Raw genomic sequence first — 15486 nt, 5'->3', positions numbered from 1 at the left:
TTAGGTTTCTTTGGCTCGGTATCATCACACATTCTTTTCTCACGCATAATAAAAGGATCTCTGTAAAAAGTATACACCCGTCCTTAACATGAAAAAACTGAACTGCTGCTGACAGCAAGTGATGCTCAGATTTATACTGTGCAATATATAATGTGCATGCGCATTGTATAGGCTTGCGGAAATATCTAGAATAAGCGAATGACACAAATTCATAGACATCTTTTCAGAAATATTTATTAAAATGTCAGCCATAATAAAAAGGGCCCAAAGACTTGTACATATATAAATAAAGCCCCATTATAGTGAACCCCACACTGTTAAGCTGCAATGTGGACCTCCTTTAATATCCAAGAACACACTTCAAAAACGAAGAGAAATACGTAACAAGATATTTATGAAATTGAAGATTTATAGAAATATAAAGCAACGTTTCAAAAACCAAAGTTTCAGAGTAACAAAAATAACATTTAACAAAGGATTTCATTCATGTACTATCTTGTAATTGATTTATACATTAGTTTTGCATGCTATTCTTCTCAGTTTTCAGTTGTTTTAACTGATAAATGAACAACTTAAAAATTTAGAAGTAAATGTATCTTAACGTTAAATTAAGAGATAGGTTTGTTTGTTTGTGAATCTCGCGTAAAGCTACACGAGCCGTCCCCAATTTAACAATGTAAAACGAAAGGGAAGGCAGCTATTCATCACCACCTACCGCCAACTTTTGGGTTACTCTTTCACCAACGAATAGTGGGATTGATCGTAACATTATAACGGGGATTTGAACCGGCGGCTTTCGGATGATGAGTCGAGTGCCTTAACCACTTGGTTATGCTGGGCCTGAGGGGAAAGTAGCATTTGCAATTTACATAATATTTATTATAAATCTTAGGCCTGTTTGATTCATGGTATTAACTTTATTGCAACAGCACAACAAAACTGATAGCGTAATGAACATATCACCGTTTTTAGGACAAAAGATCTATTGAAACCTTGGCCCAGCATGGCCAAATGTGTTAAGGCGTTCGACTCGTAATCCGAGGGTCGCGGCTTCGAATCGCGGTCGCACCAAACATGCTCGCCTCCCAGCCGTGGGGGCGTTATAATGTTATGGTCAATCCCACTATTCGTTGGTAAAAGAGCAGCCCAAGAGTTGGCGGTGAGTGGTGATGACTAGCTGCCTTCCATCTAGTCTTACACTGCTAAATTAGGGATGACTAGCACAAATAGCCTTCGAGTAGCTTTGTGCGAAATTCAAAAAACAAACTATTGAAATCTTATTAGTTTTGAAGAACAAAATATTTGATACAGTTAATTGTAGTTATTAATCCTTATATAACACCGTGGAATGCAGTATTTGTCACATAAGTTATATATGTGAATATTCTTTAACTGATTTTTTAATTTAAATATTGTTACAGTGTTTGCAGATTTGTAATTACTCAATTATAATTTATATGCATCATGACACATCTGTTAGCAGTCTTATTATGGTTGATATCATAAATACCGACTAAGACTTGTATTGTCAGAAGAAATTGCAAAGCAAAACTTCGTATAAATTTTATTTGCTTTTACCTAAATTTCAAGTTGAACTCTTAGGCAAGTTGTTATTGTTTATTAAATCTAAATTATGCATAACATAAACATGAATATAATTTCTCAGTTACCCATTGTAGAATGTCTGCAAGGTTTATTAGCTTCAAGTGGGTTCCCCAGAAATATAAATGCATGAAAGAGATTATTACAATAATGTTAAATACACTTACAAGGAATTATTACTTTAGAAATAACATGAAATCAGTTTTTCTTAATTTTCATGAGAGGAAGTGTCGATGTTGAAGTATGGTATGAGCAGGGGTAACTATTGGTAAGCATATCGACCTCTAATTACTATAAATGTTACCATCAATACTACACATTCTACAGATAAATTTTGCGACCCTTTGTTCGTCCATATACTGGTTCTAATCAGGAGTCCAGTAATGGGTGATATTGCCCAACTCCAAGGTGCAGATGTTGATATTGACAGCTATAATATACTCTTGGAAGATGCATCACATTCCATCAGTTGATGCTAAAGATGACATGAAAAGAGCTATTTCAGGGCAGTGATGAAGACGAACTCGTAATCTTATCGGTACTCCTGTAATAAACAGACAGTATTCGTCAAAGGCTGCCACTGATATTCATAGCAATAATAGTTTGTTTTGATGTGGCTTACTAATCCCTATAAACTATAGTTTTGAATATGCAACCTGGCATATAATGTGACTCAATCTGATATGAAGTCACGTCAGAACAGAAATTATCAGAACAACTTTGTAACATAGCTTAACATTTCGTAAATGGTGTGATGTAACCGAAAATTGGTTGCTTTTGGGAAAGGTATGTAACAGACCTTTTCAATGTAAATTTTTATATGCACAAATCATGAAAATATATTCAAATGAGAATTAAAATTTTTCGAAACAAAGATATTTATTGTACGTAAGAGCATCGAAAAAATAATTTTGGTTCGCCAGAACAATTCGGAAAAAGACCTGCAATAAGTCGTACGAACACAAATGTCAGAGATAAAAACCGCTGAAGTGTCCCAGGCGACGGTACGTAAAAAAATATATCAGTCTTCTAACCGAAGAGTAATTAGATAGATATGCATATTACTGTACACACAGACGTATCAGTCACGTCACTGATGTAGGAATTATAGATTTCTATGTGATCAGAGACTAGATGGATTATGGAAAACCTGTAGAGAGAAGTGATGAGGCTCCAAAGTTATTTTGATATAATGAACTCAACTTGTGAATGTTGAAGCAAAATCTTATGAACTATAAAGATACAAATCATATCTACGAAGTTTTTTTAAGAAAGTATTTTGAATAAACAATACTTTAAATTTACAGTGAAAGGTGCTAGATCGCAATATTATTTAGCTTGATAAATCCACACAAAATTAAGTATTTGCTTTTATATTAACTTCAAATGAAAGATTTTCTCGGAATGAATTTCATGCATTTTCTGCATTATAAGGATATTATTTGATATTTTATTGTTTGCAAGACACAATCATTTACTGATACATTTTACCAACGTAATATTCCCAAAAGAACCTGCATTTTCATAACTGATATTAACATGAACAGTGACAACAGTTTTACGTTTAACTGTGACAAATAAGAATTTTGCAAGGGAAACACCAACGGAAATCAAATGTACCAATAAAAACAAAGATCGTGTGTAATTTCATAAATTTCCAAGTTTGTGTGATTAGTTTCATTAGTTAACTCCATTAGGAAGAACATAAAGAAACAAAAGTCAACTGTTAAGAAACTGTTTTGACACGTTTTATTTTTCTCACGAAAAGTAACATTTATGTTGTTATTTTACAGAGTGCGTCATAATTCATATTATAACTAGTGCGTCGTGCTCATTGTGAAAAAACCTTAAACTTCCAACGGTGACACAAAAGGTGCTAACAAAAATATTAACTCTCTGTTGTTTTCTCCAGGTTCCAGCCGAGAATCTCAACTGTACTCGAGGATACCAAAGAGATGTTAACAGGTGTTGTAAGTATATATGATACTCAGTTACTTTAAACTGTTCACATTAAACACAAATAGATGAAAGACTTTTAAAAGTATGGAATTTTAGTTAAACAAATACGCTTTTTGACACTAAAGACGTTGTTAGAAGAATAAAAATTAACACTGGGTAAATAAATGTTTAGCTATATACTTTTAACGCTTTTAGATACATGTCCTCCTGGTCACTATGACAATGGATTCCAAACTCACTGCCTGCCGTGCCCAGGAAGGACATACATGACATCTTTTGCCGCTGACGCCTGCATACCTTGTCCTGAAGATGAAATTAGTGATGAAGAAGGAGTTGATAATAAAGATCTTTGTAGAAGTAATGGAACAAAAGGGTTTTAAAGTTTGCTTTTATTGTTTTCTTAACATTTTAAAGATGTTTATTTTTGTTCAAGTAGATTGTTATAATACGATACTTCTTCATAACTTTCATGGTTTTTAATGCATTAAAAAGCTTTGCTTTTACTGAGAAATCATACTACTCATTTTTAAAGATGGGCTGAAACATTTACGACAAATAGTATTGAATAGCTGTCTTACCTCCAGTATATCATTTCAAAATTAGGAATGGCTAACGCTGAAAGCCCTCGTTCATCTATCCGCGAAATTGAAAAACAAACAAATATAACGGCGTCTCGATAGCACATCTGTGTGCGTTACATTATCACTAAAAAGACCGAAAGATATGTAACTAAAACAGTGTATGTCCCAAAACATAACTTAAATCTGTGTTTAATACGTTTATTTTGTGTACATAATGTCGTTTTTGTAATAAAAGAAAATAATTTGTCCAAATACAAAACAAATGTTTTAATATAAGATTATAATAACATTGGATTATCAAAACGTTAGCACCGTCTCGTAGGTTCTGAACAAAACTATTAGAAAGAATTGTTACCAAGTAAGCGAAAAAACTTCATGAGCAGTGACGTACGACGTTCAGTGTTTATGATCAAAATGGTATCGTTCTTTATCTGGGAAATTTACAGTAAAGACAAATTTGTAAAAATTACTATTCTTAATAGTGTTATAAAGACGCAGAAACTACCATTCAATGGATAAGATTCGATAGCAAAATATAATTATGTACCATAATAAGTGAAGAAGTTAATTATAAAACTTAATACAGTAAGTGAATAGCGATCAAACAAACTGGCTTTATTAAGTAGTCAATGGAAAGACGGTTTGTTTAATTTGTGTTATATATTCTTACAATTTAAGTGAATCGAAGTTGATTTAACTCACTGTGTTATACTGAGTTGTATAATATGTAAATTATCGTAAAGAAAATGTCGAGATTTTTCTTATATCGTCTGATCACGTGTGTATGGAATGGAAAGTCAGTAGGTTTTGTGATATATCGTCTCACAATGTAAATATGTTGGAAAACCTGACTGATTATATATATAACTATATAGTTATTGTTATTACATAACTGTACTACTTGTCTACTAGTAAGGAGCTCAACTAATATAACAGGCGTCATTTTTCTTTGCTAATTTTCGTTTAAAGTGTAAAGAAAAAATGTATATATGCAGTTGTCAAATTGTAAAGTTTGTTATCAATGTTTAATATGAAAATACATTATAAATGTAAGAAATATCATATTTATTTAATTAAAATGTTTAATATGTTAAATCAAGTTTATTTTTAATTTAAAGAATTATACACTTTGTTATTATTATAAAGTTACATTTGAAGTTTTCTTTCTGTTTTATGTAATCGATACAATGTGCAAAACGGTTTTAAAAACAACTCTCTCTCTTAAGATCCAACTGAAGTGGTTCTCAAGGTTACTTTCCCCTGGGCGACCAAACCTACAGTTGTAAGATTTCCTTGGTGGATGGAAGAGCTAACACTAATTTCGATTTGTCTTATTGCTTTGTGGTAAGCTACAAGTTATCTTCCAGTTCTTGATAATTAAAGTATGTGGAACAGGGGTGAGAGAGCATCTGACCTCATAACGCAGTTATCTTTTAATTGAATAGTAGGGTTCGATATTTGAAAATGTCAAGTGTTTTCAGTGCCCCTTTGGTAGTTAATTTGTGAAAACACTAATATGAACCTTGTAAAGCTGAATATGTTTAATTAACCCTACAAATAAGGTCAAAATAACTTTTCAATTATAGTTAACACTTCTTACGAAACTTCTATATGGTGATTTATCAAATGTTTTTGTAGATCTGATTGCTTACGAAAAAACCAACAAAAAAGACAACTATTTAGAGTTAATCTTTAATAGTATTGGTTATATAGAAAACTGAAAGAAAAAAATCGCGTTTTTATTTCTCATTTATTTTTAATTTTTTATTATTATTATTTTATTATTGTTTAGCGTTCTTTGTTGCTTCTGAAACGTGAATAAAAAAGCCCGGGGCAAATGGAAAGCTCTAAAAAACCGCATCCTCGGGTCTTGTGGTGTTTTTGCTCATACAAAGCTAGAAGACCAGGAGCTTGTAACTGAAAAGATCACCCCCAGGGAATTAGACATTTTGGAAGCTGTTTCAATGATCCCCGAGTGTGAGAAGGCCCCAACAAATAAGTTTAATAAAAGAGAAACTAATATGGTGTTAAAGGAAAATCAAACAGAACCAACCATCTTGCAGACAATAAATGAAAATCACTCAGTAGAAAAGAAAACAGAAAGAGCAGAAAACGTGAGCAAGCCTGCTTCAGGTTCTGATAAAACTAAATTAAAGACACGCGTTAGGACAATCGTGAATGATGACAAACCTGAAGAGACATTAAAATCTGATTCACTGACAACGGTTTGTATACGTTTAAAATTCTTTTACTTTATAGTACTCAGTATTATACAGCATAAGTATATAACCATTAATAACAAGGTTGTGCTCTTAATATTAAACTTTCACTTCGTACAATTTTATTTATACCTACATATATATATATATTGCAAGTTTATTTCGCATACCTATCTGTGCTAGCCGTCCCTATATGTATATAGTCATATATCTTTACCAACGAAAAGTGGGATTGATCGTCACATTATACGCCCCACGGCTGGGAGGCGAGCATGAGCGCGAGCAACCCGCGACCCTAAAGTCGCACGCCTTACGCGCTATGCCAATGGAATTAATAATACATTATTAATGTTAATGCAATATTACTGTTATAAAATAATTACAACCATTCTCATATTTAATTTCTGTGAATATCTGTATCTGGTTCAAAATTGAATTAATTTCTCATTCATATTACGTTTATGATTAATATTTGGTAGAGTTAAAAACATTTCACTTTAATGTAATGTATACTGTGTCAAACTGTGTGATCAATATGATGTCGATGTTGCTTGCTTACAATAAGTGTTGTTAAGAGCCTGAGGCATCCACAACTGCAGAAAAACATGCGTTCAGAGTCATTTGAATACATGTAATTCTTCTTCCAAAACAGACCTATACATGTTCGATACTATTGAGGTCTGATAAGTCTGTACCTATGTCAGCTTTATGGAGGCCGCCATTGTTACCGAATGACACCTCTCCATACATTAAAGTTAATCCGCGGTAAATCCGTGAAAAAAGTGATCAATAATTAAAGTATTATTTTTAATTCGATAATCCGATATAATGATCACGCAATGGCCCGGATGAGGCTCCTCGGCGGAGCTATTGGCGATTTCGGCTTTTCAGTCACAAAGGTTTAAGCCGCGGTTAAGCAGGTTGACCCCCCAAATACCGCGGCTTAACAGCGCTCCACTGTATATAGATAGTCGGTTACTAATTATTCTTTCTAAAATTTTGATGATGCAACTGGTTAGGCTAATCGAGCGGTAATTATTTGGTTTCTTTGCTTCTTTCTGGAACATTAATATCACTGTTTCCTTTCAAGAAACAGAGATATATCCGGCTAATAATGATAAATTAAATAAGGCTGTTAGGTGTTCATATAATTTCTGAGTACCATGTTTTAGAATAGCTTGTATACCATCTTCTCCAGGAGCTTTGTTTTTTGTATTTTTGATAGCTGTTAGTATTTCCGTTATTGTTACATCTTTTATTAAACTAACTCGATAGACCAAAGGGTTTGTTTTTTTGAATTTCGCGCAAAGCTACACGAGTGCTATCTACGCTAACCGTCCCTATTTCAGCAGTGTAAGACTAGAGAGAAGACAGCTAGTCATCACCATCCACCGTCAAATGTTGGGCTACTCTTTTACCAACGAATAATGGGATTGATCGTACATTATAACGCCCCTACGGCTGAAAGGGCGAGCATGTTTGGTGTGCCAGGGATTCGAACCTGCGACCCTCAGATTACGAGTCGAGCGCCTTAACCACCTGGCCATACCAGAGGGAGGGTGACTTAACAACGTCACTCGCCCTCAACTCTGGAAATATTCTTTTATCAACATGGACCGAATATAAACTAAGAGTTAACATGAGTCTATGATGACAATCCAACAAGTAAGGTTTGTATATATATGTGTGATGTCGGTGCGCAATAGTTTTCGAGATGTGTTATTTGTGCCAGTGTACATGAAGTTAAGCCTAAAATTAAATGTAGCCTGTAACGACAGTTTTCATTTGATAAAGAAATGAATTAATTCGATATCGTTCCATCGATGGGGCATAGTTTGGACATTTAAAGAAGCATAACAGATGAAATAGTTCTGAAGATTAAAGGATGAATTTAAAAAAGGCAAAAGTCTTTCATAATAATATATTCAGAATTTTGATTTTATCTTTGTTACACGAACTGGGAACTTCAAACTCAAAATAAAAAAATATGTTTAAATGCGAGATGTTAGTAGGTAATTTTATAAATGAAATATATGAAACAAAGCTACGACATTTATAAAGTCCTGCTATAGAACATGTTACATCAGGTAATAATACTAAATACTTTGGTAAATCAGGTTTAATTTCATTTATTACAAAGGAAAAAATACTTCATAATTACGCACACGTCAACAAATATTTCTTCAGAAATGCTCATAAATTTTAAATAATAAAATATATACAGAAGTAAAAGTTGTAAGAATTAAAATAACTGGTTTAAAATTCACATAAAGAAATATTTTGTAACAGTTACAACTGGCATAATAGAAATGTTTTAATTTTATATGACAAGAGAGAATGTGTGTAAACATCTATATAATCTATAAATTACTGATGATTGAAATACGCACGAAATTTTTTACATGAAATGTATGTTTAAAGAAACATTTATGTCAAAAATGCTTTTAAAAAAATCAGCCCATCTTAAAGAGAAGTAACAAAACTAAAGTTCCATTACTTTAAAAAATGAGTTTTGTACTTTATAATTTTCATTCACCCTAATGAGTGATTCAAATTATTATTAAAGGATGTAAACAAGTACATAATTTAACACAAATCTGTTTAAAACCGAAGTTGTATCCAATACATCAAGATAAATGTTCAATATTTTTTAATAATGCACACATTTATAATAGTAAGTACCAATTCATAAACTGAAGTTTTTACTAAGTTCAAAGAATTTTCCTCCAAGTAAATATTAATGCTTGGAGTTAATCAAATAACTTTAGTTTACTCTTCATTACAATTATAAAGAAATTTAATCTGTTGATAATCTGACAGCATACTTAAAAAAAACAACTGACAACCACTGTATACTCACACTGATAAAAACAATAACACACACACACAAACCAGCATATTCACAAACTTACTACTGGTATACTTGTATCTTCCTATCTGGCTATTTTATTTTATAGAATGACCCACCGACCTTATTGCCTTACTGAAGTTTAGAATCTTGTTTTACCAAGTTTTGATCAGTTGAAGAACCTGCTAACATGCAGTATGCACACCTACACAAGCCATAACCTCTAACCATACTCTCTTACTTATTCACACACAAATAAAAATATATACTGAGTAACAAACAGAATATTCACAAACTTACTTTTGATCTACTTACTTGTATCTTCCTACCTGGCTCCTTTTTTTTTTTTTTCATTCAGAACAAGATACTCTGCTCTTCTTAGTTCATGTTCAATAAATCATATCATTGATGATATGATTTTCATGCCTAATCTGAAGATTCACAGACTTCGGAATGTCAGGGATCAACCAACAAATCAAAGATGAAATGATAAATACAAGACACTAAAAAAAAAGTAAAAACATGATAAGTTTCACTGGAGCAGTTTTTAAAACATAATCCTTTTACATAACACTGTTTAACCAGTACAGATTATAAAACTTTATGAACAATGATTAAATCATGAATTTTTCTTAAATTACTAATGAGCATGTACAGTCATTCAGAACAGTATCAGTGCTACACAATTAGAAAAACATTATACTGGATGAACAGAAGCTACAAAAAAAATCTAACACTTTTAGAATTGGGTAATAAAAAAGGATAGTTTTATAATAAAAATGATTAATCCATCCATTTTGTGAAGGATAACTTAGTAAATGTTACTGAAGCTTTTAAAAACATTCTAGGATTGTCCTAGCTGTAGTAAAATGTATTACCTATTATAGCTTATTTGTGTTGCTTCATTATAAACAACTGTACATAGTTATAATGTTTATACATTTTCAGTTGCAGTAAATGTTAAAAAGTTTCCAACTCCCTTGAAGTTAATTTAATAAAGCATTTCTCAACTGGTTCTGTGGGTTTATGTACACCAAAACACGTGCTTAGCTTCCTCAAAACATTTAAATTACAAATAAAAAGTGATTTAATAAAAGCTATTCACACTTCATATTTGTTTTGAAAACTTTGGGTAAATAAAAGTCTCAGGTTTGTTCTATAATTAACATTTAAAAATATTCTATCTTTTGAAGAAAGAAAGTTGTATTTTATGTCCTAAAGTGAAAGCTACTGTAAATTGATTTATTTTAATATAAACGAAAAATGAACTGTAAATGTAATTACGTTTAATCAAAAATAAGATCTATAATTTGAAAAATTGTTTCAAACCGTAAAAATAAAAACGAAAACCAAGCAAGTTGTAGCAAGCTGCCAATATGTTGACTTATATTCGTATTTGTTGTTTGCTGTTGAGGGCTCTCTATAGTTTTGGTACCTAAATGAAAAATCATGAAATAAAATGACCTTAAAATAGAAGCCAGCATTTTAAACAATTTATTTTATAGTGGATGTTTTGCATTTTATAAAATTTCAACTTTACCTTAACATTGTTATCTGTACTCAGTCAAGTTTCTAAAAATAAAGTTAACTTTCTAACTTAAACAACTAAGTACATTTTGTGCTCTTATATGAACAGCAATATGCAAGTTTATCAGCAATATCTAATTGTTAGAAATTAATTCTATAGTTTTCTTCCAAAAAAGTTTCTTTGAAATCCTATTGAGTGAGGAGATTTTGCTGGAATTTTGTGAATCTGATGTCTGGAAAATTTTAATAGATTTGTACCAGCAGAAAAGTAATAACATCATCCAAGTGTTTTGTCTTCAAGTTCTATTTGTGTTTTATTTGAACAATATTTGTGTATCAATCCTGAAATACAGTCATTAAAAGAGTTAGTGTAGTTGTTTCAAATGTTGCTGAAGATGAAGTCAGTAAAGTTCTCTCTCTTGAAGATGTATAACTTTTTTACTGCACACAAAACAGAACCTAGAAACAATCCTTCCATCTTCCTCGGAGAAAAATATATTAAAGTTTTGTACAAATGTTACTTCTTTTAGAATAAAAAATGAAACCAATGGTGAATATTATGAAATCTCTTGTAATTATTTTTTATGTTTATAGAAGGATAATAAAATTTGTACTATGAATAATTATGTTACATCAAAAAATGTTGAATAATACACTTGAAAAGAATTGTAAAACTACTGTAATTTCTAACTAACCTTCAATTAGGTTAATAAAAAAACAACAAATTCATTACTGCTTAAAGCAACATTTTTTGTTACACAGATTTCTTGAAAAACAGAAGGGTTTGTTATTTGGGTTGAAATTTTATATTCTGGGTTGTTAGTATCTACTATAAATATGTTTCTAACTGGTTGAACAATCTGAAGCCCTCACAAGAGGAGAAAAAAAACAACTTGTAAATGAAAAGTCAGAGCATCATCTGATTGTGTAGAGAAGTACAGACTGAGAACGTATTTAAATATTCATTTTTTAAGTTAAGAATTAAATTTTATGTAATACTAATATTTAAGTTATAAGGTATCTTTTCATACCAAGTTTAATAATATATACTGATATTAAGTAGTTTAATTGACCCTTTATTGTCTCCACCCATATATCTACACAAGCTAGATATCATCTACAGCATTATATTTGCACATGCCAAACATCATTTCCATCCATAAGTCTATGCATACGAGACATAATCTTCATTGAAATATCTACGCATACTAGATATCATCTTTACCAATACATTTGACCATGCTAGACATCATTTCCATCCATACATTTTACATGATAGACATCATCTGTACCCATCTATCTATGCATGCTAGGCATAAGTTCCACCCACTTATACATGCCAAATGTATCATGTTGCATTCAATTGCCTTGCATCTGGTTCATTATGGTCAAAATGTTGTTGCAGTGATGGAAAATACTTCCATGGATGATAACTTTGAAACTAACTCAATAAAATGGTTGCACCTTGCACAATTTGATATCCCATGTCAATAGGTTTAAAGTTTGAATCCATGTAAAATGGTTGTAACTTGTGCACTTTGATATCCCATGTCAGTAGGATTAATGTTTGAATCGATGTAAAATGGTTGTGATTTGTGCACTTTGATATCCCATGTCATTAGGATTAATGTTTGAATCTATGTAAAATGGTTGTGATTGGTGCACTTTGATATCCCATGTCAGTAGGGTTAAAGAGACACCACACTGGTATCCCAAGCTAGTTGGGTTAAAGAGACACCACATTGGTTCTTAATCACACATACATTGTTTTTTATGCTCAGTTACTTTGAAACAATAAAGCAAAAATTAACACTTACTTGCAGTATTCCACACTAGTATCAGTTTCAGAAAGAATATTCATATCAACAGAAAAGTTACTGATATTGAAATCTGACAGAGTAAAGTTCAGAAATCCATTCAGTGACCCATCTGGTGAAATGAAAATGTGTAGAATATTTTATCAACAAAACTTGAAGTAAAGGCGATGATCAATGTCCAAAAAGTGAGAATATAGAATTAACAGTTCAGAAAATAACATACTTTCACCTTAAATAATATACTGTATCATTATTTAGTTTGATAGTGTAGGAACAAACCTTATTAAGTGTTTCACATCATTAAGTGGATTTGACAATGTAGAAAAAAATATTCACATATGTAAACGTCATAGTACACAGTTAACTAGGTTTCACATTGTGGATAATAATAAAATTCACTGTGTTAAATGTCTATTGCATCACTAACCATGCTTGATAGAGCAGAAAATAATAGCATTTTCATCTTAAATTTCTTATTACATCATTACTTTTTATATTAAATGAACATCAATTTACTATGTAGAATTATTATACTATATAATTCCAAAATAAAGTAATAATATGGTGACACTGTACTTCAAGTGATCACAAAGGTTAAAAATCATTTATTGTTTCTGTTGACATTAATTGTAAAACATTATAAACTCCTGTCTCTTCATGATAGTAACAATTAAGTCTTCATATTACACCAAAATTGTGATGGATCAACACCATGACAATTCTTTAATGCACAAAATTTGGTCTTTAATTAATAACAACCGATGGTCAGTAGGTGTAAACCTGTAAACTGACTCATAAAAAGAAATCACATCAATGTATTTTATAAACCAACTAAAGGTGCTTCAGAAAATCATTGCAGAAAAAATACACAGAAATTCTAAATGAATTCATATTGAGTAACAGTTTTGGAACTGACCTATACTTATAACATTAATTACAGTAATTTAATAGTCACCTTGAACATCAAACGTTTTTCAAAATAATTTTATAATTCAGATAAAATTTGAAAGGAAATGCAGAGAGTTTATTTCACTTATAATGATTCCAATATCATACATGTGTATGAAGTATTCCTTTATCACTGTAATCAATGTACGTGGTATTACTAACAGTTAGTATTAAGAACAAGTACAAACATTGCTCATAATTCTCTGTACTTACATTTGTGATGACAGAAATCTTTCCAACAGAATTAAGAATTCTGTACCATATTCCTATCAAAATAGAATCAAACTCTTAGGATAACAGGAATATATTTCAATAACTTTACTGTCTAATCTTTTTATTATTTTTTTGCTTACAAAACAATTCTCTTTCATTAACATTATATTCATGTATAAAATGGATTATATACAAATATATCTCAGCTAAGTTATGAATTAAGACTTATCATTAAAGACTAATCAGGAGTTATTAATTAACTCTAATAACTCTTCTGTGTATATTTAGTATAAAAAAATCAAGGTTTGAAATAAAACAAACTTCAAAGTATGAATATTACATTAATTCACTATCTGGGTGAGTTGAATGTCATAATGAAAATGAAAATACCTAAAAGGCTAAAATCCAAATATTTCTTACAACTGATTGGTTCACACATGACTGTCAAAGTGATTGTTATTATTTACTAATATCAGGCCTCACTCAGTTAATGGAAGAGTGTTTGTATGTTACGAAGTTTTGTATCACAACATTATTGTCTACATTTTAAGAGCTTCAGAGTGTGATTTCTCTGTTTTAACAGATTTACCATTATACATTTGTTTTAGTACCTACGCTTGTTTCATTATAGTTTTCTTTTTTGCATGTGATGTATATTGTTGGCCATGTATTGCACAAGTCCCATCTGTTCTCGAAATTTGATAAGAGTAAGATTTAATATTTATTTATTTAAGGAAAACACTAGCATCTTCCAACTTTGGTGAATATTCTAGAAACTCACAATAAACTACATAAACCAACATTCCAAGAGCAGGAAGAATATTATTAGTCAGTTAAAGTCAGTGTGATATAGGCCTCAGAAGCAAAAATTGTGATTAACACCAATTAATCATAAAACTACAAAACTGGAGACCAGGTACGTAGTATATTTTGAATCTTACAAACCATTCAATTTCAGCACATTAATTTGGAATATTATTTTTTATACAAGGACATTAAATAGCATTCCTGGAAAAAGTCAGCTTTTAACCAGTGCACAGCCATCCAAAATAGACAGCTTAAGAGAGGTGTGACAGTCTTAACTTGGATTGAATTTCCCTGTCATGGGCCTGGACTGTCAGAACATCGAGTTCTAGATCATATATAAAACTCAGTATTGTTTCTAAAACTCTTGTACCTAAACCCTAATTTGTAATAACTGTTATTATAAATTGTATCGTTTTTCTATTTTTTTATATTTTAATAGATTTGTGTCAAAAAAGAGAATAGTACATGTCAATCTTGTTGGCAAATATTATATTTTAATACATACTAATATTTAAATAACAACTTCATTCAAATTACTGATTATTCAGAGCAATAATACATAATGTACGTAACGTGATAAATCAGAGACTTGTCTGAAATAAAAAATGTATAACATTGTTAATTTAACTCCTTAACAGACTTACTGTATTCACCACACTGTACACTCACCAATGTTCTTAACTCTTTCTGCCACAGGTCGTCGTAATAAACTTCCTAGCGTCGAGCCTGATTTTTATGATGATGTTCAGCATAGCAAACAATGGAGCAAGAGAAGGATAATATATTACAGAAACGTTTATTAACTAAACTGTACATTTAATGTTTAAGGAAGTTCTTATGATTTAGACAGTTAAATATAATGTAAAGTTACTGTAATTAATTGACTACAATAACTATAATACACGTGGTGACTCCTGGAAGTATCAAACTTTAATAATAGAGAAAATCTAACCTAATGTAGTAGA

The 15486-nt window shown here is 31.0% G+C and overlaps 1 protein-coding gene and 1 long non-coding RNA gene across 2 annotated transcripts; one reads left to right on the top strand and one right to left on the bottom strand.

Moving 5' to 3' along the window:
• Positions 1–217: 217 nt before the first annotated feature.
• LOC143239847 (anoctamin-2-like) lies at positions 218–15329 on the bottom strand. The gene is made up of 6 exons (XM_076481421.1): positions 15191–15329; positions 13715–13767; positions 12554–12665; positions 10539–10644; positions 9525–9712; positions 218–2146 (listed from the first exon to the last, which is right to left on the bottom strand). The coding sequence occupies exons 3-5, from the start codon at positions 12595–12597 to the stop codon at positions 9599–9601; spliced, it is 264 nt and encodes an 87-aa protein (XP_076337536.1). The 5' UTR covers positions 12598–12665; positions 13715–13767; positions 15191–15329; the 3' UTR covers positions 218–2146; positions 9525–9598.
• On the top strand, positions 3344–6483 carry LOC143239126 (uncharacterized). Its single transcript, XR_013021025.1, has 4 exons — positions 3344–3572; positions 3757–3918; positions 5369–5486; positions 5935–6483. It is a non-coding gene; the product is annotated as an uncharacterized LOC143239126 (long non-coding RNA).
• Positions 15330–15486: the final 157 nt, after the last annotated feature.

This window comes from Tachypleus tridentatus, chromosome 13 (assembly GCF_004210375.1).
Source record: "Tachypleus tridentatus isolate NWPU-2018 chromosome 13, ASM421037v1, whole genome shotgun sequence".
Lineage (NCBI taxonomy): Eukaryota > Metazoa > Arthropoda > Merostomata > Xiphosura > Limulidae > Tachypleus > Tachypleus tridentatus.
This window is presented reverse-complemented; position numbering and strand designations above follow the sequence as displayed.